Source organism: Mytilus galloprovincialis, chromosome 7 (assembly GCF_965363235.1).
Source record: "Mytilus galloprovincialis chromosome 7, xbMytGall1.hap1.1, whole genome shotgun sequence".
Lineage (NCBI taxonomy): Eukaryota > Metazoa > Mollusca > Bivalvia > Mytilida > Mytilidae > Mytilus > Mytilus galloprovincialis.
Window position 1 is genome coordinate 8116987 of NC_134844.1, and position 27349 is coordinate 8144335.

The 27349-nt window shown below is 32.6% G+C and overlaps 1 protein-coding gene across 2 annotated transcripts in view; it reads left to right on the forward strand.

Annotated features, from left to right (window-relative positions):
* Positions 1 to 24178, forward strand: part of LOC143082242 (salivary peroxidase/catechol oxidase-like) — a 76303-nt gene extending 52125 nt beyond the window's left edge. Inside the window, exons 2-13 of one of the 2 annotated variants that reach the window (XM_076257833.1) lie at positions 6468 to 6646; positions 7597 to 7762; positions 8529 to 8731; positions 11755 to 11943; positions 14735 to 14786; positions 15755 to 15855; positions 16860 to 16961; positions 17748 to 17834; positions 18467 to 19187; positions 21359 to 21528; positions 22291 to 22393; positions 23826 to 24178. In XM_076257833.1, coding sequence (XP_076113948.1) covers positions 6469 to 6646; positions 7597 to 7762; positions 8529 to 8731; positions 11755 to 11943; positions 14735 to 14786; positions 15755 to 15855; positions 16860 to 16961; positions 17748 to 17834; positions 18467 to 19187; positions 21359 to 21528; positions 22291 to 22393; positions 23826 to 23907 — 2154 coding nt within the window. In that variant the 5' untranslated portion in view covers position 6468 and the 3' untranslated portion in view covers positions 23908 to 24178. Of the gene's footprint in view, positions 1 to 6467; positions 6647 to 7596; positions 7763 to 8528; positions 8732 to 11754; positions 11944 to 14734; positions 14787 to 15754; positions 15856 to 16859; positions 16962 to 17747; positions 17835 to 18466; positions 19188 to 20720; positions 20836 to 21358; positions 21529 to 22290; positions 22394 to 23825 lie in introns of those variants that run through there. The other variant, XM_076257834.1, reaches the window with a different exon arrangement.
* The last annotated feature ends 3171 nt before the right edge of the window (positions 24179 to 27349 follow it).

Genomic DNA, 27349 nt, shown 5'->3' on the forward strand with positions numbered 1-27349 from the left:
TAAACACCAACAGTTATCTTTACTTACATGTTAGAGATTTTGTATTTAAAGAATGTGTTAAAGAGTTGAGAAACTTTATGTATAATTTTTATGAATATCTTTTACTAACATGTTTGTCTTGAAGAAAATTTGTTGAAGAGTGTATATTGTTTATAGTTTATTTCTTCAAACTTCATTCAAAATCTAAAGCTTATGAAATATTGTCTAGACACTATAGAAAGCTGCATCTGGTGCAATACAATGTGTACAGTAATTGTTAGTAATTTTTCAACAAAACGCAGCAGAAAAGTCCAGCGTGCGATAAATTTGTTATACGGTTAACTTCTAACCCCATACGGATCAATAGAGGGTGAATAAAATCAATAGGGGATTAGGCCTCCGGCCTATGGATTTTACTAACCCTATATGGATCCGTAGGGGGTCAGTAGCGACCCATATAACTTATAATGGTACCATCAGACCAGTAGCCAGTACTGTGCAAATACGGATATTTGTCTTTTAAAATTAGCTGTCATAAAATATAGAAATTATTTTGAATTGAGGAACAAATCCCCCATGCATAGCTCTGTCTCCTTTTCTAGGTTTGGTGCACTATTGGACCTTAAATGTTTTATAAGGTTTTTAATAGGTAAAGCATTAGGTTGTAAAGTATTTAAAAATAATTTGGCCTCGAGCATCGACGAGGAGACATTTATAAGCAAAATGAACATCTGGTGCAATATCATTGGTACCGTTAATGTTATTTGACTATTATTTAAGACTGAATGTAATATTATTAAACGATTGAAGTTATTGTCACGTGACTGTTACATATACTATTTATCACGTGGCGTTACATGATTGACTGCGTTCATAGCGATACATAATAAGTTAATAAATGCGTCTGAAGAAAAAAAATACCCCAATGAAAAGTGCACCCTAGATATTTGCACACAACATAAAATATGTTTCTATAGGAAAAGATTTATTCCTATTGGAATAAGCATGTTCCTATTGGAAAACACATGTTCCTATTTGAATACAGGTTTTACACTTTATTCCGTGAGGAAAAGATATTGTTATATTTCTTCAAGTGAAAACAATGTTCAAGAGTGGTTCTTTCATTCGGAAAAAATATTTATAAGATAACTTCTATTCTATGAAATTGTGATTGTAACAAATTAGTATGCTTTTGAGTTATTGCTGTCCCTAACAAAAAAAGGACATGTTTTCCACTTGATGTTCGCGTTTGATTTTGTTCAGTGTTTCTATTGTTTCGTTGCCTTTATTTATTAATTTATATACACGGAGTAAAATCTGGTAAATGAAAGTACAGTTAAGGTTTTGTATTTCATTTGTATAACTTATAATAACTGTTTCTCAGTTGTAGTAACTTATTGATATACAGAGGAGATTTTTTTGTCAAATAAAATCTAAGCAATATTCCATATTCCTTCACAAGCAGGTTTAAATATGTTTACTTTACAAACAAAGTATAGTTCATAATATCATCAATCCACCCGAGCATTTGCAAAGATACTGAAAATTCCTTGTTTCGTACGTTAACCCTCATTCCATATTTCTCTGATAAAAGATTCCAAACAGCAATATGTAAGATTTTGTTAAGTTACGGTGTCAAGTAGAATACATCTTTATTGATACGACAATCCTGAACTTTAATCAAAAACTACTTAAGGATGACGTAAAAGTTCCATGATATTCAAGTTCTGAGAAGTGTGGACAGACAGAAGTATAATAAGAGTTGACTGCTGGAACTTTGGGTTATAGCTATCATGAATTATTGTATAATACCAACTTTTGTGTTCACAACATATAGTAAAAGATTTTGACGAAAGGCTAGATAGCAAAACATATTTAATCATTTGTGACTATCAAAACTAAGAGTTACAGACCAGCAATATTTATTATATCCCCTGGATAACAGATAGTTAACTGCTAACGAAATATTTTCCTTTTGACTTAAATGTTCAATTAACGATTTATGAACATTTAGCATTGCTTTTTTTTTTTATTGCCGAACCATTTATTTTTCTTTAGTCCCCGGTCCACAAAAGACCCGATTGTTGTGTCCATTATATATATTCACATCTCCGTTTTTTTTATCATTTTTTTTAAAAATGATACTTATTTGTTTTTTTTGTTTTATCATGACTATTTTAATAAGAAAGGGTAGGCAAATTATCTTTTAAAAACGTAATATTTAAGTATACAAAACAATACTTGGATATCGTAAACAGTGTATGGTGTTGCATATAGTTGTTGTCTTCTTGACATGTGTGATATGTGTACCTGAAGACAAACAAAGATAAGTTATAATATCTTACTCATTAACTTTTATTTGACTTTGACTCCTTTCTGACTAAAACATTAAACTTTTATAACAACTAATATGAAACACATGAACTATTGTTTCATTCATTCATAGATTTTGTTTATTTCTTTTATTTCCTTATTTCTATACCATTGATTATTATGTCCACCCATTTTATCAACGCATCTTAATTTAAAAAAAAAAAAAAATATGCGTATATCAATGCTGTTGTAATTTCGGAGAACCTTAAAGCATGCCTTCGCATGCAAACAAACCCTTAAAGACCCGGTCAACTACAATGTAAATCATTATTATTGTATACTAAAAAAAATGGACAATTTGTTAGAAACAACAAATACAAAAGCCCCGTTTTTATGATGTATAGTATCATTCTTTATAAAAAAAACCCAGAGAGAGTACAATGTCATAAGAAGGATATACATTTCAAAGATGACAAAAGGTCCTTGTTATAGATTACGTTCTTTGTGATTAAAGACATGTATAGTGTAATGTCATTAAACAGATGGATAAACATTTTAAAGATGACAAAAGATTATTGGTATAAATTAAGTTCTTTGTGATTAAAGACATGTATAGTATAATGTCATTACACAGATAGATAAACATTTCAAAGATGACAATTTGTCTTTGGTATAGATTTAGTTCTTTGTGATTAAAGACATGTATAGTAGCCTCCGGGTGCAGGAGTTTCTCGCTACATCGAAGACCCAGTTGGGGGCCTTTGGGTATTGTCTGCCCAATGGTCGGGTTGTTGCCGCTTTGACACCTTCCCCATTTCCATTCTTAATTGTATTTATAATGTCATTAGACAGATGGATAAACATTTCAGAGATGACAATAAATCTTTGATATATAATTAGTTTTTTGTGATTGAAGACAATTATAATACAATGACATTAGACAAATGGATAAACATTTCAAAAATGACAATTAATCCTTGGTATAGAATTTGCTCTTTGTGATTAAAGACATGTATAGTGCAATGTCATTAAACAGATGGATAAACATTTCAGAGATCACACTGGGGTTTTGTATAGCATTAGTTCTTAGTAATTAAAGACATATAGTACAATGTCATTAAACAGATGGATGAGCATTTCAGAGATCACACAGGGGTCTTGTATAGAATTTATTTCTTAGTAATTGAAAATAGGTATAGTACAATGTCATTTGTTAGATGGATAAATATTTATTTATATAAAATGCTTTATGGGTTGAAATATGTTGTCAACTTTAAAATTTTAAGACGACATTAGTAGTGTTAAAATTAGAGATAACAAGAACGTAAACATTTACTCTTTATATAATAACAAGGTCGGATACCGTATTATACCACCAATAATTGCAAAATAGGATACTAGATTTAGATAGCAAGCCAACATTTATCCTCCATTTATAAAATACCCTTAATAATAACAAGGTCGGATACCGTGTAAAAATAGCACGCAACAACATTTATCTTTATCATCTAATACACCAAATAACTGATATTGGATTTAAAAAGCAAGCCAACATGTATCCTTCTTTATCAAATACCATTATTAATAAAAATGTCTTTTACCAGGTTTAAATAGTAAGCCAAAATTTATACTTTATTATATAATACTCTCAACAATGACAAGGTCGGATTCAAGATTTAGATAGCAAGCCAACATTTATCTTCCATTACCAAATACCCTGCATAATTATAAGTTCGGATAACGGGTTAAGTTAGAAAGCCAACATTTATCTTTCATAATCAAATACATGTACCCTCCATAACGACACGGTCTGATACTGGGTTTAAATAGCAATCTAACATCAACCCTTAATACCTGGTTTATATTGCAAACCAATATTAAATAATAAAACGACGTGTATCCTTTATCCTAAAAAATATTTTTTTTGTCAAAAGCAAACATACATTGTCTAATTGACACTCATACCACATCTTCCTATATCTATATATGACTAATATGCATAAGAAAAACAAGATTTGAAAACAAGAAACACTTATATTAATCCGTCTCCCTTAACAAGTTGACAACATAAGAAGCATAGTGTAAAGAAACAGACTACAATTGTTATTCATACAGTAAAATAAAAAGTTAAGTCTGATAACAGAATATGATTAACTCATATATCCGCATTGTGTTTTAAGATATGAATACACATATTTATGACCATGATACATAAAATTGATTTCAATAACAAAGCTTTCAATTTTAAAATCTATAATGGAATTAGATTTTAAATCCTTTAATTTCATTACCCTTTTAGTTTTGTAGCTCTTCAGCTTTTTCAGTTTTTTACAGCCTTAATTGGTTGTCAAATATTCTACCCCTGATGAAGATAAATCTAGGAAAGGGGCTCGGGGGCATGAGTTTATAAAGTGGGGATTAATAAGCATCAATACCAAAAGACTCGTTGTTTAAAAGAAAGAATAAAAGTGTTCAACTTGAACAATAGATTCGTTTTCCTCATATCTGTAAGCTCATTACCTGGCAATAAGATTTTTATATTAACATTTCCTGGTAGAGTAAAAATGGTTTGCCCCGTTATTAATGTATAATTTGAGCATTCTATCAGGAAGTGCTTTATGTTCTCAATCTTACCATATATACAAGGAATCAAATGAATTATATCATGTCTTTGGAAACATTTCCATTTAAGCATTTTAATCGGATTTTAATGAGTTTATATAAAAGGAAATCCTTTTTTTAAAAATAAAATTTGCTTAGAATGTAATTTTGAAACAAGAAACTTGTTTAGAAGTTCCCTTTTTCTTTAAAAGGGTAATATATATGTTTGCAGCAGATATCACTTTCAAAACAATGCACCCAGTTAAAAAATCAGGAATATGACTGTGGTTATCCATTCGTTTGATGTCTTTGAGCTTTTGATTTTTCCATTTGATTGGGGACGTTCCGTTTTGAATTTTCCTCGGAATTAAGCATTTTTGTGATTTTACTTTTTGAATGTAATTTCAGGCCACATTTATAGGTATCATTACTTTAATGTGGTAACAAAAGGACATTTGCTGACCATTAAATGTTATTGATAACATACACACATAAGGCAATTAATGAGTATAAGTTCTTAAATTCGTGAGAAGCTATATGATTAAGAAAATCAAAATCATAACCAAATCAATCTAAGGTTAACTTTGCCAGAGAAGGAAATTCAATTAAGGTCAACTTTACAAGAGGAAGTTATCCGTTTAAAGCCAACTTTGTTCGAGGTAATAAATATTTTGAAGGTTAATTTCGAGATGGCGTTGGAGCCTTGGTTGAATTATTAATTTCCCTCACTTCAGTAGCAATAAACCAAATTCATCTGCATATGGAATTTACATTTTCCAACTCATTCGGTATTCAAGAGATAGCAGCTGCTACTCAGACTTTATAAAAAAATCATCAGTGTCTGAGCAAAACAAATATAAAAGGACAAGGGTTATGTCAAAGAACTTTTTTTCTCAAAACGTTCATCGGAAGATACTAAGACCTTGTTGATAAATATTCCGGATTAACCTCACAAATAATACACAGGGTCTTGAAGTATAGATTCTCGGTACTGACGTTGTTTATCATATCTTAAAATTACGCGTAGTAGTGTTCTTTTATTTGTCTTTGTAAATTATTACTGTAACTGTAGAGTCTATTTTTGTTTTGTCAATACCCATTTCATGTGGCTTGGTACTTATAATTATACCATGCTAAGGTAATATTTTGTTTTCTGTTCGTTCATCCTTGCTCATGTGCTTTGTCTATATTCATTAATTTGTGTGTTTCATTGTTGACATAAATGTTTGTTTTTATAGCGATTAAAATTATAACATAATATGAACTGCTCTACCCTTATATTTGACATTTTTACCTATTATGTCTATTTTTTGTTCACAAATTGTTGTCAGTATACTAGTATTGAAATTTGATGCGACTATCATAGAAGTGAGTAGTTTTGCTATCTAAAAACTGGGTTCAATTCACAACATTCTACATCAGATGTCAGGAATATGACAGTTGTTATCCATTCGTTTGGTGTATTTGAGATTTTGATTTTGCCATTTTATAAAGAACTTTTGGAGTTTGGAGTTCGTATGCATGATAGGACCGAAGCGTGACAGAAACTCATTTGTATAATGTACATATTTCAGGATGACTTTACAGAAACACATTTGGGTCATCACATTTATGTGTTACTGTCAACACATAGCAGGACTTAACAATGTACCAGTTGTGTTAACTGTGCACAATCTGGCAGATACCATCAGGGAGCTCATCAACGAAGCTGCTAACGAGGTCAATATGCAGAGAAATATGGTAATGATGGAAAGTAAGTTCTCGAGAAATATAAACAAGAGTTATTGAATGGTTACTTGATGTCAATATAATATAATTTTATGAAACTGGCATACAAGTGAGAGGTTTAGCTAGTTAAAAACAAGGACAAATCCTTCATTTTCTACATAAGGGAAATGTCTGTACTGAACCAGGAATATGACAATTGTTTTCATTCGTTTGATGAGCTTTTTATTTTGTCATTTGATAAGTAACTTCCTTTTTTTAATTTCCTCGGAGTAGGGTATTTTTTATATTTTACTTTTTACTAAACAAGTCGTTCATGAAGATTTTCAACCCTCGAATCATCGAGTATGGTCCCAATATTACTTTCCCCCACATGAACAAAAATAACACCAGCTTAGTGGGAATTGTGCATTTTGCGGCCGTAATGGAAACTTTTTATATGGATCCCTATCTGAAAATGTTCATTAGCATCATAAACAACATTATTCAAAGCCTCATGCTTATACTATAAAGTGGTTAATTATGCCAATGTATTGTAACTAGCTGCAAGAGGAATACATATATGTATAATACCTAGAATTTTTAATTCAAAATACACATTTTCACATCGACTTAAAAATTAAAATGTTATAAATTACTTGACCCTGTTGATTGAAGACAATTTAGACAAAGTAATCATTTATTACGATAACATTGTGATCCAAGATAAATTAATTTTTACTTAAAGACCAATACTATACATTCCTTCTTCCGATATAGATTTATGTTTAATTTGGAATGTCCTTCTCTTTCATTTTTCTTTAAATTTTTTTTAAATAAACCAAAATCCACCAAACTTGTAGTGTTGATCAATATTAATGCATTAACTGGCTTCACTTAAATAATTACACATTGAACAGGTCAGCAGGTTCATAATCTGTATCATCTAGGATAAATTAAATCTTGTTTTTGATACTCTGAAATTTTTATTACGTTTAGATCAAATGAAAATGAGCCCTCAAACTATGCGACAGGAAACCCACCAATCCACACCAAGTAATATGATGTATACTTTTCTAAGAAGAAGCGAAGATATGATGATTGAGGGTGCGTTCGGTAAAGCTGCAGAAATTGCAATAACAGCTACCTCTAAAATTGAAAAACGGTGAGAGATAAATAATAACATACAAACTATTCAATCACAAGGTACAAGAAGGCAGACGTTGACATGAAAATGGTTTTTGGATATTTTTGCGACAGTCTGCAGCTTATATCAATTAATTGAACTAGTCTAGGACACAATTTTGTTTAGAGGCTAGCTGAGGACTAACTCCGTGTGTTGGATTTTCTCGCTGCGTTGAAGACCCATTGGTAACATTCGGCTGTTGTCTGTTCTATGTTCGGATTGTTGTTTCTTTGATATATTCCCCATTTCCGTTCTCATTTTTATTTCTTACTCAAGTTATCAAATTTTAATCAATTATTACTAATTTACTTGCCAGACAAGTTGAAATGTGTTATTGTCGACTATTGTATTCCAATGACATTATTAATGTATCTATAAAATGGAATTTAGTTAGAACCATTGTAAAATAGTAAGAATAAAATATTCAGAGTTCAGTTATCATTTTTGTATATCTCGTGTTATCAGATATATTTAAACTATAACAAGTTGTACTAGTCAAATAGGATATTATCACGAGATGTCTTCATATTTGACTTATGTGCTCTTGTGTTTGCCTTAATTTCGATACATTGATTGTGTCCTGTTCCTGTTATGCATTCCAAAATAAGAGCATGTTCACTGTAAAATATATTGCATTATATACAAAATAATTTCTTCTCAGTATTGAAAGCAAAAATATTTTAACAGCATTCCTAAAATGACGACAGGGATTATTTGAACAAATTCCAAAGTTTTTATTTTGTAGATTAAAGCGACCAGCAACATCAACGGACATAGTTCCATTATTTCACAAATTTATAGAACCTTATTGTCCTAAACGACATATCGTATGTAACCCATTGGAGAAATACAGAACAGCTGACGGCACGTGTAACAACTTAAATAATCCAGTATGGGGAACAGCAATCACACCACAACCAAGATTCCTACCACCTAACTATGGAGACTGTAAGTTTGACAGATAGGAGAGAAGCATAATACACTTATATATAGGTCTCCTCTACACACTGGTACCACAGGAACTCAGTTAGCGGATAAATTTGGTACTCATCTATAAGTTCCTTATACAAACTGGTACCACAGGGACTCAGTTAATATATGTATATGGTACTCTATAGGTCGTTTGCATAAAACATGGTACTTATTTATTGGTCGCGTGAACAAACTGTTATCACAGGGACTCGGTTAACATAAAGTTGTGTTATTCAAGTCGCTTTTACAATCTTGTGCTACGTGAACTCAGTTATCATATAGATGTGGTACTCATCTACATGTCGTGTTTGCAAACATGTACCAAAGGGACTCAGTTAATACATAAATTTGGTACTCATCTAAAAGTCTCTTTTACAACTTGTGCCATAGGAACTAAGTTAACAGGTTGTATTTTCTGTTTAGTTGCATCAATCTATCTGCATTAATACCATGCATGACTTGCATGTTTACTGCAAAAATGTCATTTTCTAATATCCATATTTTGAAAACAATTGTCCTTGTAATTTGTACAGATCGAGTTCAAGACAACAATGCAATCTCCATTTATTCAAGTTACATTTATTATATTGAATTAGTCTGAAAATCAGAGCGCAATAATTGATTTGTCCTCCTTTTGTAGTACTGATTTATTCTGATGTCATTGTTATATTTCATTGTGTTATAATTACACTAGATGTATGTTTCATTATAATACTTTATTCTGATTGGCTAACTGCACATCACGTGTTATTCCTTAAGCAATTGCATTACTCAATAATACTTTTCATTCATGATAACACGTGGTCCCACAAAAAAAGTGTACAGGTGAATTAAATAAAACAATTATAAAATTCGTGTTTTCATTCCGCGCTTCATACAAAATGTTCTTCGGTCTACGCTTTTACACCCCAATGAAGTTACAAAAAGAAGCATTCAATTCTTAAATAAAATTAATATTATTATACTTTATGTCAAAATGCCAGATTTTGATTGGCTAATACGAGGGTGTTAATTTACTCTTTTACCCTTCATGGAGACGCTTGCACAAATGTGCGCTTTGTTAAATACAACTCTATATAAATAACACATAGCTGAGAGGGTGATAGAGCAGATTGTTACCCCGAGAAAACATTGTCAATAGTTAGCAAAGGTACCAGGATTATAATTTAGCACCCAGACACGCGTTTCGTCTACATAAGACTCATCAGTGACGCTTATATCAAAATATCTATAAAGCCAAACAAGTACAAAGTTGAAGAGCATTGATCCAAAATTCGAAAAAGTTGTGCCAAATACGGCTAAGGTAATCTATGCCTGGGATGAGAAAATCCTTAGTTTTTCAAAAGAAATAAATTTTTGTAAACAGGAAATTTATAAAAATGATCACATTATTGATATTCATGTCAACACCGAAATGTTGACTACTGGGCTGGTGATACCCTCGGGGACGAAACGTCCACCAGCAGTGGCATCGACCCAGTGGTGTAAATAGTTATCAAAGATTCCAGGATTATAATTTAGTACGCCAGACGCGCGTTTCGTCTACATAAGACTCATCAGTGACGTTTATATCAAAATATCTATAAAGCCAAACAAGTACAAAGTTGAAGAGCATTGAGGATTCAAAATTCGAAAAAGTTGTGCCAAATACGGCTAAGGTAATCTATGCCTGGGATAAGAAAATCCTTAGTTTTTCAAAAATAAAATAAATTTTTGTAAACAGGAATTTATAAAAATGATCACATTATTGATATTCATGTCAACACCGAAATGTTGACTACTGGGCTGGTGATACCCTCGGGAACGAAACGTCCACCAGCAGTGGCATCGACCCAGTGGTGTAAATAGTTATCAAAGATACCAGGATTATAATTTAGTACGCCAGACGCACGTTTCGTCTACATAAGACTCATCAGTGACGCTCATATCAAAATATTTATAAAGCCAAACAAGTACAAAGTTGAAGAGCATTGAGGATTCAAAATTCCAAAAAGCTGTGCCAAATACGGCTAAGGTAATCAACCGCGGCGAAGCCAAGGTTGACAATGCTTTTTCGAGAGGTACCAATCTGCTCTATCACTCTCTTAGCTATGCGTTATTTAATTTATTATACTGAATGTCCTATCATAATAGTCTTTTACAGATTAATTTTATTTTAAAAGTATTTTCTATGACGTCACGTACATAACAACGTTATGGGTATTAAAACAAAACAAGAAAGATGTTTTTTTGTTTTTTTTTATTTTGACAGTCAAATATTAAAATCTGAGCTAAAACGTAGATTGTTGCATGGTATTTAATTACTTGTTGCAAGTTCAATTCATTGTCCTTTAAACTATCGATTTTTGATTGGCCTAGACGAGAGGGTAACATTAAAAAAAAATGTCACCCTCTCAGCTATGTGATACAGTAAATTGACACCCTCGTATCAGCCAATCAAAATATGGCATTTTAACGTGAAGTATTGTTACTTCGAGAAAACATTGTTAACTGAGGCGAAGCCAAGATTGACAATGTCTTTTCGAGGGGTAGCAATGTGCTCTATCACCCTCTTAGATATGTGTTATTTAACTTATTATACTGAATGTTCTGTTGTTACGGTCGATTAAATTTCAAATTCAAATCTGTGAAGGGTAATAGAGTATTTGCCATAGGTTATTATTATCGCCTCAGTTGACAATGTTTTCTCGGGGGAAACAATCTGCTCTATCACCCTCTCAGCTATGTGTTATTTATATACTGTTATATTATGTCATGGTTATGATATGGTATGTCATGGTTATGATATGGTATGTCATTGCTATGATATGGTATGCCATTGCTATGATATGTTATGTTATGGTACATGTTATGTTGTACATTGTGTATATAGCCAGTTTATATTATCTCATAGCTATGTTATGTTTCATTATACTATGTCAAATTATCTCATTATGTATATCATGTTGTTGATATTCTGTAATAATGTCTTCCATTGAAAACCAGTTAAATGTTTTCAGCACAAAACTTAGGACACATACCACGAATTCTGAGCGTTACGGGTGACCCCTTACCAAGCCCCAGACTTATCAGTAATAACGTCCATGGTTCAGGGGTGAATCACCCCAGAAGTCAGAAGTATACAGTCGCTCTCACACATTTTGGTCAGTTCATAGATCATGACGTTATATCAACGCCAATCTTAATAGGTGAGTTATAAGATAAGTATGGTTTACAGAAAAAAATGTTACAATTGTTTCTGTATGTGTTGCACTGACGTTTGGTGTTTCTGTTGTTTTGTTGTTTCCACTTATATTTGATGTGATTCCCTCAGTTTTGTCTTGTTACCCGGATTTGTTTTCTCTTAATCGATTTATGACTTTCAAACAGCGGTATACTACTGTTGCCTTTATTTAAAAGGAGGAAAATATTGCTGATGTGAATGGGCATTTTAAGGAAAGGTATCATATGAGAAGCATACAGTTAATTTTAACATAATTAAGGAACTAGACAATAACACAGAAAATCTAAATTACAATTACTGGTACTTGTGCTATAGAGTCATTTCAAATTAAAACAAACGTCCCTGACCCCCCTCTTTATAGTCTACACACCTTAAACATCTACATTTACTTCTATATGGTTTACATGTTTCCCATCATTTCCTAATCATTAATTGTTTATAAAATATAAATATGTTGAAAACATGGGTTTTCTCCTCAGGCATAAATAACAGTAGTCAGATCTGGTAGAACGTTCTGTGAATTGAGTGTTTTGTGCCCTTCAACACCTTACATAATTTAACCTTTTTATTCGAAACAACAGCCTTTTGTAGTGAAAACGCGATGAGCGTAAAAACTTATGATGTTAAGATCTTTGTAGAGTTGTTTTTCACGCAAATTAACTAGACTGACATTTTATGTGTTTTTTGATGAATACTTTGTTGTTTTGCTAGTTCTTTCATTCATGTATTACAATTTAAATACGTGATATTTAATTGCATGTATAAACATAATCAAGTTGTAGAAAACTAGAGAATTTGTTAAAAGCAAGGTGTTTTATGTTTTTCAACCTGTACTTCTACGGAAAATTTATTATTCCTTTTAGGAAGTCTCTTACTCAAATTTAGGATTAGTTTTAATAAAACTCTGTGACCTTACAATGGGTTTACAGAGTAGAGAATACTCGCAATAAACCAACAATTAGAGAAAAAATAGGGGAACATACAGAGCTAAAAAAGGGGTACAAAAATATAAGCAATGACTCTAAAAAAATACAAGATAATAAAATACTGATTACAGAATAAAGAAATCATCCCCCCCCAAAAAAAAAAATGAAATAATTAAACTATACAGAAATGGAAATACCTCCAACCTAGACATTTTCTAATGAAGTCACAATCTAGGACAATAGTACATGTTCAAACTTAGTTATTATTCCTTTGAGTCTTTTATTTAACAAAAGTACAACTGATAACCTCATCCGTGTAAAAAAGGATAGATACAATAAATGTTTTGTTTTTGAACTTTGAATTAAGAAATACTTTGATACATTTGTACCTTTCTTTTATTTGACAATTCAAGATACTTAGGTTTTCATACACTGGTTAAACTTTATTTTCATTTTTTGTATTAACTTTTTTTGGTCACACATCATCTAAAGTGCTAAGATTAGAAACCGTCCATTCATTTAAAATTGAAAGTGTGATTATTCATTATCAATCAGAAAAGAAATAACATATGAACTTTATGCCTTATTTGACAGATGACCAACAGTCATATACAACATATTTATTACTTAACTTTTTGTTGTTAACTTGTAGTGGTTTTTTTTTATATATCTTTTAAATTGGAATTACACGGAAATCGTAAAAATATAAAATATCGTCTATTATTTATATTGTAAGATTCATGTCTATAGATTAGTAAGGGGGTGGGGGGGTGGGGGGGTGGGGGGGGGAATCCATCAATATCCCAAGTATCAAACACGGCATAAGAAGGGTGTTCAAATTCTAAGAGTCCAAACCTGATGAGGGAAGGATAAAAATGTCTAAGGTAAATAACGAATCTAACATTCTCATGAAGAAAAAGATATTGATGGATTTGCCCCTCCTCCAATACTTATCTATTAGACATGAATCTTACAAATATAAACAATAGACGATATTATTATTAAATTCCAAGTCCCAGACCCGGTAATACCCTTTTCTCGCCGGGTTTGGGACTTGGAATTTGAACCCCCTTCGTTCACTGTGTTTGGTACTTGGGATTTAAACGCCCTTTCCTCATTGGGTTTGGGACTTGGGTATTGAACACCAGTACCTTACCGGGTCTGGGACTTCGGATTTAAACACCCTTTCCTTATTAGGTTTGGGACTTTGGTTATGGACATGATTCGCGTCAGTTACATTTTGGCACTTTGTCTTCTACGGTAACTACGCCTTCTCGGTTGTGTAAAAATATATTTTCTTAAGTGAAGTGATTTGTCTTTCGACGTCAGCTTCATCTTAGGTTGTGACACAGTATATGATGTATGTGTGCATGTAGATGGAATACTTTGCAGATTAGTTGTTTTCTCAGACATGTTTTATTAAAGACGCCTTTCTCTAAAAGGATTAAAAAAACGTGTAAAAAAGTGTATTTTTATGGCTTGAAATTATTTTTTAATAACTATATATCATGTATACAAAAACAATACAAATAAAAACTTTGTAAGAAATAATACCTACAGCTGATTTTAGTTTTGACAAAAATGCATACAGTTCAACATTATGGTCTCCCTCAGCAAACATTGTCTTTTTCATGTTGAAAATATACTTATATTTTATATATAGAGTAGGTGAAGAAATGAGATAATTAATTTTTGATCCATGCTAAAGAGATTATTTCGTTCATATTTGATTATATTCATCGTTTAAGCTTAAAGATAACGTCAAAGGTTTAGGGTGTTCCATCGCGCATGTGTAGCAAAGTCTTAATAAAAGTTTGTTTCGTTTTACAGATGAGGGCCTAGATCAGATGGTATGTTGTAACGGTGATCAACCTGTCAACAGGTAAGATTGTCTTTCCTTGGAATAAATAATCGGTATAATTACGTCCCTTAGCACCAAGATAAATTAATTCAGATGCTTAGCCACCATCATGAAAATAGCCAATGGGATCGAATTAAAACAACTGAAAGTCGACGAAATACATGAACATATGTCATATCCTTTTAGAAAAAGGTGTTCAAAGGGCTATTGACGGGTCAAACTGGAATCCTAATAATACAATTGTCTAGACTTGAATATGCGTTAAACATTTGCAGATTAAGTAATCTACAATCAGTTGATGATAAATAAAAAGTTGGTAACCAAAGGGAAGCAGCCCTCTATGTGCGAAAGCTTCATTCTTTCAAAGGCAGGATTAGTTCTAAGTTTAAAAATAGAAGAATCGTTTGGAGACTTAAAATTTAAAACCATGACACAAAAACGAAAACGATGATCGAACAACAGTCTACAAACACTGAATAAAAACTAAAGACATCTTCACAAAAACCATGCTGAATTCAGGTATTTCAGAAGGGGTTACAACCCGCATGTGTCACCCGTAAACTACATTTCTATATAGCTTTCATGATTATAGAATATCGCGGAAGGAAAAACACATCCCATTAAAAATACATAGCATTCAGAAAGAGAACATTACATCTATTGTGACAGGTGTTCCGATGATTTGTAGATTGGGTGGTCAAACATTAGACTTATGGAGGTGTTGACGATAGGCAGAACTAGTCAACCCTACGTATATTGGCAAAAATATACATCAACACCAGCAACTTAACGACACAGAAAGCGAAATAAAGACATTTAGAGACTAAAATTCGGTTATAATTACAACAAAAGACTTTAACGTCCACACAGTAATCGCAAGGTTTAAATAACCCACCAGAGTAAACAAAAATGTTGAATGAAATTATCAAATCTTGCAAGACTATAAAAGAACTGTTATTTTATATTCAGAATCTTTTTGTATGTTTTAGACCGGAATGTTTTCCTTTCTTTACTCCTCCTGGAGAATTCAAACATACATGTATGGAGTTTGTACGTTCAGAAGCAGCACCAACTACAGGCTGTGGACCAGGTATATATTATCGTATCAGTAAACAAGAACACCATTAAGCACGAAATGTACCGACATAGTAAACCAAGATCAGAGTAAAACACACCACCTGATAGAGATTGTAAAAGATTAGAAGTTTTTGTACAGTGAAATCTAGAAACTTAATTTTCAATGTGTTTATAATCAAGCATCACATAAGACATATATAAATATACAAAGTCTTTATAGTTTGCACAATACTAAAATACTCCATCTACATCCTTGTTAAGAACATGACGTGGAAAACCTTTCGTAACACTGATAGGTATAGATTACCGACTGCTATTCAAGTGAAAGGTTTAGCTAGTTTTAAAATGAGGTTCAATCTACTTATTTTACATAAGACAATTGCTGTACCAAGTCAGGTATATGACAGTTGTTATCCATTCGTTTGATGTGTTTGTGCTTTTTATTTTGCCAGTTGATTAGGGACTTTCCGATTAGAATTTTCCTCGGAGTTCAATATTTTTTTGTGATTTTACTTGCTACATATTGATATCGTAAAATATGAAATAAACTATGTGAACATAGAAACCGAGCTTAAAAGCTTCATATTGTGTCGGGCGGCTTACACTTTACGATATAGATACGAAAACAAATCTGATTATCTATATATCGTTCTTTTACTGGTATGTTCCCCTCCCAAAGACAGTTTTACGCAGACGTTAGAAAAAAACAGAAAGAATCTTACCATAGACAGGAAGTATAACGGATATACAGTGACATACGCTTGGGCAAGGGAATAAATGTATAATTATCTATTTTAATGTTACGCCATTGGTATGTTGACCTCATTATTTAGGCTGTTTGTGATAATTTTGTCAAAACGTTCAAGTTTAAAAATAACGTATATATATACATGTATATACAAAACACTCTGAATATTTATAATTAATAATATTTATTTATAAATAATCAACCACAAGCTCTGTTTAAACTTTAGCAAAGAAGAAATACTTAAATACAACGTATTTGTATGTATACAGGTCCTCGCCACCAGATGAATCAGAGAACGTCTTACTTAGATTTGTCACAAGTGTATGGCAATAACATCAAGGCTATGAGAGAACTACGTACATTGCATGGAGGTGAGTCGATTTATTGTTTAGAAGTCATGATACAACAAATTCTGAGTTCCGGGATTTTATATAACTGCCAGTAAAAGGAAAAACTTTTGACTTTTGGTATACAAAAACAATAAAGTTTGGTAAGTACCATCAGACTCTATCTGTTGTGGCTTTAAAAAATGCCGATAACACATTTAATATCCATTAGTGACAATGATTTGTGCACATAAGAGATTTTGGTTTCAAGATTTTGGTATTGGTGACAAATTAATGATAATATTAATGCTATTGCTTACACCCTGGGAGATAAAATGTAGAAACATAGAACAAATTAAGGCGAGGTGAGGTAGCTATCTGAGATGGCGAGCTGGGGACGTATGTTGGTTCATTGTTGGTTGTTGAACGGCTGTTGTTTTTTTCTCTAATGTGTTACTCTTAAATAACATCTTAGTTCCTTTCCTTGGTAGCCCAGAAGATCATTTATTATTTTGTTTGCCGTGTTTAATACCAGTTTAATGAGTTTATCAACCGCCTATGCGATTCTTCGTAGCTTGGATTTTTGCGCGATACGATTAAACACGAAAAAACGAACGTATGTTTATATAACACAAATATCAGTCTAGTTTTAATTAACTTATTATTACCATGCATACTATGTGACTCTTTTGTGTGGTTCTTGATGACCGGTTAAAAAGAAAAGAAAGTTGTCAAAAGTTGGTAACTAAGGGACACACACACTAACTAGTAAGCTCATACTAGTATCCAAAACTTTAAGTGAATTATATCTATGAAATTGCCTTTTTACAGGTGAGATGCAGGAAGGTGCTGGAGGTTTGTTACCTGATGGACCACCTGATCTAGATTGTGTCGAAGGTCAAGTTTGTTTCAGAGCAGGTAAACGTTAATCAAGTAACATTTTACACACCTGAGTCTTGATAACAACTTTTATTCAACTGGAATATATATAAGATACATTCACTCGTTTTAAACTCACAAACTTCTTTATTTTACGACTGGAAAAAGCCAAGTTGTTGGTACCTACGAACATTTTTAAATAGTGACCTCTACAGGATGGTGTGTGTGAGTTGTCTAAATTGTCGTCCATACATATTCTATATCGTAGACAGTACCACTATTCTAGACTCTGTTGATAAGAATATCCCCTTATTTACAAGAACCAGTACGGGAAAAGAAATCAAATGTTATATATATAATTTAGAAACTACCCCTTTACAACGGGGGCACTTGCGGACGGGATATCCACAAATGCGTCCAACAGCATATGCAATGAAATATATACAGACAGGTAAAAATATTCATATTATATTTTCAGACTTAAAATTGGTACATTGGAAAATAACACATCATCTTACATAAGAGAAATAACCATTATGTACGACATAAAATGAACTAAACTAAAATTAACGTAAATAATATAACATAAACAAATAACATTTAAAGTTAAGAATCCTTTACCAATGATCTCTTATAGTACATTTCACTCAGCATCTTCTATTTTACTGCAGGAGATCACAGACATTCAGATGCACCAACATTAAACGTTATTCACGTTCTATTTCTGAGAGAACATAACAGAATAGCCAGAGGACTCCAAAAAATCAATCCACATTGGGGAGACGAAAAAATTTATCAGGAAACGAAAAAAATATTAGATGGAATGTACCAACATATAATATACAACGAATATTTACCCGCCATTCTTGGAGAGGAAATAGTTACTAAATTTGGAATCAGAAGTACAGCTAGAGGATATAATAATGTTTACGACCCCAAAGTTGATGGATCAACCAGAAATGTATTTGCTGCAGCCGTATTTAGAATTGGGCATACTCAAATTGAATCATTCGTTGGATTCATGACACCAGATTATGCACATGGAGCTCAAACACCAGTTGTTGAGGAATTTTTCAACACACGTTTAATACGCGGACATAATTCCATGTATGGTGTGGATGGAATAGCACGATGGATGTGTACACATTTCCAGGGAGCACCAGATAGTTTTATTACACATGCAGTCAGAGATAGACTTTTCGAGACTGAGCCCGGAAACGGGTTTGATTTACCAGCATTAAACATGCAGCGCGCCAGAGATCATGGCATTCCATCATATAATAAATGGAGAGAATTTTGTGGACTTAAACCAGCACTTCATTTCGGTGTCGCACCCATGGGTCTGATAGACCACGACCCACGATCAGCTAAAGCACTTCAATTGTCTTACAGGTAATGTTAATTATATCACAAATATATATTAAACTTCGCAATTGTGTTATGGCAAACAGAACGACAAATGATTTCTTTTTTCGATTTTATAATCTGAAATATCAATTCTTTATAATGCTCTTGTTTGAATTTTGAGGTTCGAGTTTCATTCTTGTCTGCATGCAGTAAGTGTATTTCGGCATAGTAATTTGTATTTGTTTAAATTATAAATGGAAATGAGGAATGTGTCAAAGAGACAACAAATCGACCAAAAGCAGAAAACAGCACAAGGCCACCAATGGGTCTTCAACACAGCGAGAATATTCTGCACACGGAGGCGGGCTTCGGCTGGCCCCTTAACAAATATATACTAGTTCAGTGATAATGAACGCCATACTAAACTCCAAATTGTACACAAGAAGCTAAAAGTTAAAATAATTCAAGACTAACAAAGCCCAGAGGCTCCTAACTTGGGACAGGCGCAAAAATGCGGCGGGGTTAAACATGTTTATGAGATATTTACACTTATTTGTACCAGTATAATACTAAATACAATATAAGCAGTAATAATAATGACTAAATATATATTCATAATTATAAAGTTCTTTTAAGTGCTTATCATATTCAAACAATTAAAAATCAATTGATAGAGAAGAAAGTTAGAGTTTGGATAAGAAACTGAATTACCCTGAGAGAAATCTCCATATTTTGTCCAACATACTTACTTTCTATTTAGTAATCGATACTAGTTATAGAGTAAGTAATGGTGTTCCGGACGAAGTTTAATGTTCATTAACAAAAATAGGTAGGGCCAATTCACCTTGTATCTTTTTTCATTATAAGGCAATGATCAGAAAGACTTTGAAGCCCATCTTTAAACAGTGTTTCGATCTTTTATTAAATTCATAGTATCAACGCTTTATATATGGATGTATAGGGTTCCAAAAACAGTGTGGGCTTTTTCAAACAGATTATTAAATTATAAACGTAATATTAATATTAATTTGACACATGCTGAACATCTATGGAAATATGCAATTGTTTGAAGTATATTCCGTTTGCATTAAGATTTAATAAATTGAAGATTTTGACACTGTGAAAGAAACTTAAACAGGGGATAGTGGTCCTTCTTTGCTAACAATATCATAAGTATGTATATTTTTTATGACAGCCATCCGAATGATATTGACATTTTCCCTGGAGGTTTATCAGAGATACCAATGCCTGGTTCATTGTTAGGACCTACCTTTCTTTACTTTTACATGTACTAACATGAGTATGTATATATTTTATGACAGCCATCCAAATGATATTAACATTTTCCCTGGAGGTTTATCAGAGATACCAATGCCTGGTTCATTGTTAGGTCCTACCTTTCTTTACTTTTACATGTACTAACATGAGTATGTATATTTTTGTTATGACAGCCATCCTAATGATATTGACATTTTCCCTGGAGGTTTATCAGAGATACCAATGCCTGGTTCATTGTTAGGACCTACCTTTCTTTACTTTTACATGTACTAACATGAGTATGTATATTTTTTATGACAGCCATCCAAATGATATTGACATTTTCCCTGGAGGTTTATCAGAGATACCAATGCCTGGTTCATTGTTAGTACCTACCTTTCTTTACTTTTACATGTACTAACATGAGTATGTATATTGTTTATGACAGCCATCCAAATGATATTGACATTTTCCCTGGAGGTTAATCAGAGATACCAATATCTGGTTCATTGTTAGGACCTACCTTTCTTTACTTTTACATGTACTAACATGAGTATGTATATTTTTTATGACAGCCATCCAAATGATATTGACATTTTCCCTGGAGGTTTATCAGAGATACCAATGTCTGGTTCATTGTTATTACCTACCTTTCTTTACTTTTACATGTACTAACATTCAGTATGTATATTTTTTATGACAGCCATCCAAATGATATTGACATTTTCCCTGGAGGTTTATCAGAGATACCAATGTCTGGTTCATTGTTAGGACCTACCTTTCTTTACTTTTACATGTACTAACATGAGTATGTATATATTTTATGACAGCCATCCAAATGATATTGATATTTTCCCTGGAGGTTTATCAGAGATACCAATGCCTGGTTCATTGTTAGGACCTACCTTTCTTTACTTTTACATGTACTAACATGAGTATGTATATTTTTGTTATGACAGCCATCCAAATGATATTGATATTTTCCCTGGAGGTTTATCAGAGATACCAATGCCTGGTTCATTGTTAGGACCTACCTTTCAATGCCTCTTCAGTCTACAATTCTTGAATTTCAAAGTTGGAGATCGGTTTTATTACGAAAATGATTTCAAACATACAGGATTTACACCAGGTAAACGTTAAAGAGTTATTACAGCTAATTTACTACTGTGTGTAGAGTAAAACTTTGGCTGTCTTGTTTGCTTTGTTTGTATAAACGTTAGCTCAAGCATTGTAGTTAAGATTGACATCTACAAACAATAAAGACAGGCATTATTAAACAACTATGTATTATATTTGAATTTGATTGAAAGTTATCCCAATTACAATTTTTAATATATAAACAAAGCTAGCAAGCAAACCAAATTCTTCCTTTCCTCAAATTTAATACCACTATACAGATAAAAGATCAACTACCGAGGCAGGGTATGGCCGTAAATGACAGAAATAAAATTATAACGAATTTGCAATACATGTACTAGTTATTCAACTTATTTTTTTTTATACCAGATATAAAACAAATCACAAAAAAACAACAAAAAAACAATGAATAAAAAAATCAGTATGTTAAACCAAATGATAAAACATAAGTCATTGCCTTTGTAGGTCAAATCTACTCAATTTGACAAATAATCATTACATTTGTAGGTTAACCTTAATGTAACCCAATTGGACAATTGATATTACATTTCTATGTCAAATTAACACAGTTTGGCAATTTACAACTATATTTTGAAGGTCAACTTAACACAATTTAACAACAATTTATAATAAAACTTCTTGGTCAGCTTAACACTATTTACCACTTATTACTAGATTTATAGGATACATTTATACAATATAATGATTCATAATAAAATCTTGGATCAATTTATTAGTATCTTTACATTTATAGGTCAACTCAACACCATTAAACAACAGAGACTCTCATCGCTGTTTATGAGAAACATGCAAATGTCTCGTATGCAGCACAATGCTTTTGTCTCGCCATTATCTGGGTAAGTATAACGTAGAGAATGTCTCGTATGCAGCACAATGCTTTTGTCTCGCTATTATCTGGGTAAGTATAACGTAGAGAACGTCTCGTATGCAGCACTATGCTTTTTGTCTCGCCATTATCTGGGTAAGAATAACGTAGAGAATGTCTCGTATGCAGCACAATGCTTTTGTCTCGCCATTATCTGTGGTAAGTATAACGTAGAGAATGTCTCGTATGCAGCAGAATGCTTTTGTCTTGCCATTATCTGGGTAAGTATAACGTAGAGAATGTCTCGTATGCAGCACAATGCTTTTGTCTCGCCATTATCTTTGGTAAGTATAACGTAGAGAATGTCTCGTATGCAGCAGAATGCTTTTGTCTCGCCATTGTCTGGGTAAGTATAATGTAGAGAATGTCTCGTATGCAGCACAATGCTTTTGTCTCGCCATTATCTTTGGTAAGTATAACGTAGAGAATGTCTCGTATGCAGCACAATGCTTTTGTCTCGCCATTATCTTTGGTAAGTATAACGTAGAGAATGTCTCGTATGCAGCAGAATGCTTTAGTCTCGCCATTATCTGGGTAAGTATAACGTAGAGAATGTCTCGTATACAACAATATTTTTGTCTCGCCATTATCTGGGTACGTTATTCGTAGAGAATGTCTCGTATGCAGCACAATGCTTTTGTTTCGCCATTATCTTCGGTAAGTATAACATAGAGAATGTCTCGTATGCAGCACAATGCTTTTGTCTCGCCATTATCTGGGTAAGTATAACATAGAGAATGTCTCGTATGCAGCACTATGCTTTTTGTCTCGCCATTATCTGGGTAAGTATAACGTAGAGAATGTCTCGTATGCAGCACAATGCTTTTGTCTCGCCATTATCTGGGTAAGTATAACGTAGAGAATGTCTCGTATGCAGCACAATGCTTTTGTCTCGCCATTATCTGGGTAAGTATAACATAGAGAATATCTCGTATGCAGCACTATGCTTTTGTCTCGCCATTATCTGGTAAGTATAACGTAGAATTCATACGTTTGTCTAGTAGCCAGCAAGGTAACAATATCGTAACATTCATATGTATGTACGTTTAACAGAATTTGCTAACCATGCAGTTTAGCAGTTTAAAAAAAAACTCATTAAAGATGCAAGGTTTATAATTTGATACGTCACGAGTGCCATTCGTCTACATAAGACTCATCAGTGGCGCTCGAAACAAAACAGTTGTAATGGCCAAAACCAATACAAAGACGATCAATATGATCAAAAGGGATATTACATGAAATAGCATTTTTAACCTGAGGTAGTTTGAACCTTATTTTCTAAATAATGTCTTCATTTGTCAACGATGATTATCAAGTATTCCATATGCTATCTTTCATATACTATCTTCAGACATTATATTTATACAAATTAATAGTTGTACGTGTTTTTTTTTCAATTTCAGACCACAACGACACGGGCACGAAATGTTTCCACCTCTCGATTTGAATTTCTGGCGGGAAATAGTTATCCATAAAAAGAAATAATACTCACGTTACCTCATCCTACAACGAGAGTCCAGCTGTTGTAATATACTGTACGCTAAAATCCTGGGTTTTTAGAGGCTGATAAAATGTTAACTACATAAAGAATATGAATTTGATAAATCTGTATAAAAGAATGTATTTTATCTGTTAGGTGAAGACACAGCTGTATTGTTTCAATTAAAGTTGTATGTGCTTCATACAAATATATTTGATATATTAATGGAGAGGTTTATAACTAATCATTAAACGAATTAATAAAAGCTTATTTTTGTTACTGTTTTATTGACTTTCATATTAATGGATAAAAGATTTTCATGATACATACATGTATTTGTTGTCTCATTGGCACTCACACCACATCTTCCTATATCTATGTACTTGTGTGATTGATTGGCAACGTTGAGTCTCTTTATCCCTTGTCAAATTATAGTTTAAACATATATATTTATTGCGGATTGGGAAACACGTTATTGCAACTATTTATCCCTTTCCATTATGCGGGTGCGAGTGCTGCCTTGTAACGGCATTAACCTGCTTTTTTTCGAAATCTTTAAGGGTGTCTTTAACGTTCAAGAGATATGACCCTCTCTTACAGGTGTCAGACATTTATCGTCCCATTCCGACGACGGACTATCATCGTTTCTTAAGACCATACTCGCAAATGGTGTCAAAGGAGAGCCGAAAATTAAGTCCTTGAAATTTTCTCCCCGGAGCGGGCATCGAATCAGGAACCTTTGTGTTAGTAGTCCGATGCACTAACCACTACACCACTGCTCTCTTAAGGTATGACATAGTTTTTGTTTAATATATGAAATAAGGAGAATAGGTATGATTGTCAATGAGACAACTATCCACCACAGTTTAAATGTAGTGGATTTAAGCAATTATAGGCAACCACACGGCCTTCAAAAATGAGAAAATCCATACCGCATAGTCGGCTTACATTTATTCATACGTATTTATTGCCAAACTAGAGCAATATAATAATAATTAACATTAGGTTGCATGCCCATTTATTACTTTTGCAACATAGTTTATATGATATGAGTAGTCATCCAGGTCTCTTCAGGTAATTCCCCCCCCCCCCCCCCCCTAGGCATAACGTTAAAGCCGCCATCTTGGATGGTGTAGTAAATTTTCGATATGGGTAAAGGGGTCATTTTGTTAACTAATAACATAATTGAGAAATTTTTGCGTGTTCTTAATAAATAATTAACTTTGATTACTTATAATTAACCACTGCAATTAATCTAATGGTTTAAATCAGATATTTTAAAATTTATTTTATTATTTCTCCGGGATCCATTCACCCACAAAATACTTAATCAATTTAATTCAAACTATTGCGTATTATATTTTCCATTAATAACATCTAACCCAAATGATTTTCAGTTTAGCACATACTTACAACTTCTCGTCCAATCAAATTGCTTGAATTTGCCTTCTAATTTTCATAGTACATACTTTTCCCGTGTACTAAGTAACTACGCATGAATGACAACAAGGGTTAGATTTCATTGTATTGTAATCAAAATATTAGAACAAAAATTGCTACTGGCTATTTTGAAATAAATGATGTGTTCCAAATTTAACTAAATAGTTTGTAATTAGTTTTCAAAAAGATTTTTAACATCCTACTAATCAATCTTTTGATCTAAATTTTGTTTTGACAATTAAAAAAGTTTCTTTCATTTAAATAAAGAGTAATAATAATGGTGATTTATACCTTGATTAAAGTACTCAATCTGAAATTTGTAATCCTTTATCTTCCATGCAATTACTTTGTACACAAAAAGAGTCAACCATGAATCTTTTGAAGGGAAATTATTAATAAAGCAATTTGATATATTTAGTCATAAATTGGTCGATAATTGGTTGCCTAATGTCCAGTGACAAATATTTCATGCATATAAACTATCCACTAGACTACCTATGGGTACATACCAGGGGCAGATCCTGCCATTTTTAAAAGGTGTTTCAACCAAAGATGTGGGAGGGGGATCCAACTGTTTGTATTAACAGGTCGGGACCACTACCTTATATGGAAATGCATAAATTAGCATACTTATTTTCTCGCACATGTAATTGTTTATTTACATGTGACGCAATTTATTTAGACCTAGGTTTTTGACCAATCCACCCAATGAGTAACAATGCATGATGGACTACTACGTGTTTACAATCAACCGATAACACGTGTTATTTACTGAAATACAACACATTTTTTCGTGCAATTCGGGATTCACAATTTCGCTTAGTTTTTCATTTTGTGTATCCTCATTTATAGTTCGTGATACAAAGTATTCCTTCCATGCTCAGGTTAACGAAGAGTTGTTCCTATGCGAAGAAAAAAGGGTTTGAATTACCCGATATATAGCCGTTAATATGTTTGATGATGGCACGGAGATTTCATGTATTCGTCCACCAGACAGCAACGAAACAACAGCGAAAAACACAATTACCCATGAGACAATCTTACTAGTGTAAAGTAAGCCGTCGATAACAGCAGGTGCTAATATTCACGAATACAGCAATTTCCGTATAGATAATTAAAGGCAAATGTGTGATCCTTGAATTTTGTGTTCGTAAAAAAGGCGAAGAAATATTTACATACATGGCAGTGTTAACAAAATCTATAAGTACAAAATGTATTTATTTTTGTCACATTTCAGTATATGAGACTTCCAAACTGTTCCCTTTGTTTTGAAGGTAGTGAAGTCAGCAACTGTAGTTTCATTTTGTTTTTGTTTTTTAACGCGCTCGGACATTTGCCAAACTGAATAAAATTATTACAGCTGATTTCCTAATGCTTGCAAAGTAAAACTTTGGTTGGCTTGCTTTCTTTGTGTGTAAATCACGGTCATAAAACTTTCGAGCATGATTTTTGTACTCAGACTCGAAAATCAACCAATCAAATTGCTGGATTTCATGTTTCGAGCATGATTTTCGTGCTCCGAGCACTGAGCAAAGTTTTATGCCTTCAAGGCCTGGATGACTACTGATATGGAAAATTACTGAACACAGAAAATATTTACTCAGTAATTTCCAGATTGCTATATGACTTTTGCATATTTCATCATCGTAAAACGTATTTAATAAAAACATTAAAACAATTATATTTGGAAAGAGTTAAAAAAAAAAAAAAAAAAAAACATCACTAAGTTTACCAGGGGTTAACATTTATAATTGGAAATAAAAACTCCTAGCAATGAATTTTGGTCTAGGCACTGAAAGAGAAATTTATTGGCACAGTTGCAAATTTGGAGACAGAAATGAATTCCTGAAGTCTATTGGTTATTTCTTTTCAGGTTACACATTTTATCTACAGATTATTGATGTGTAAACTAAGGCGATTGATACACAATCCGAGTAACTTTTATTTAAATATTGTGAACACATCAATAATATGTACAATTTGCATTATTAAGTAATTGTTTGTTCA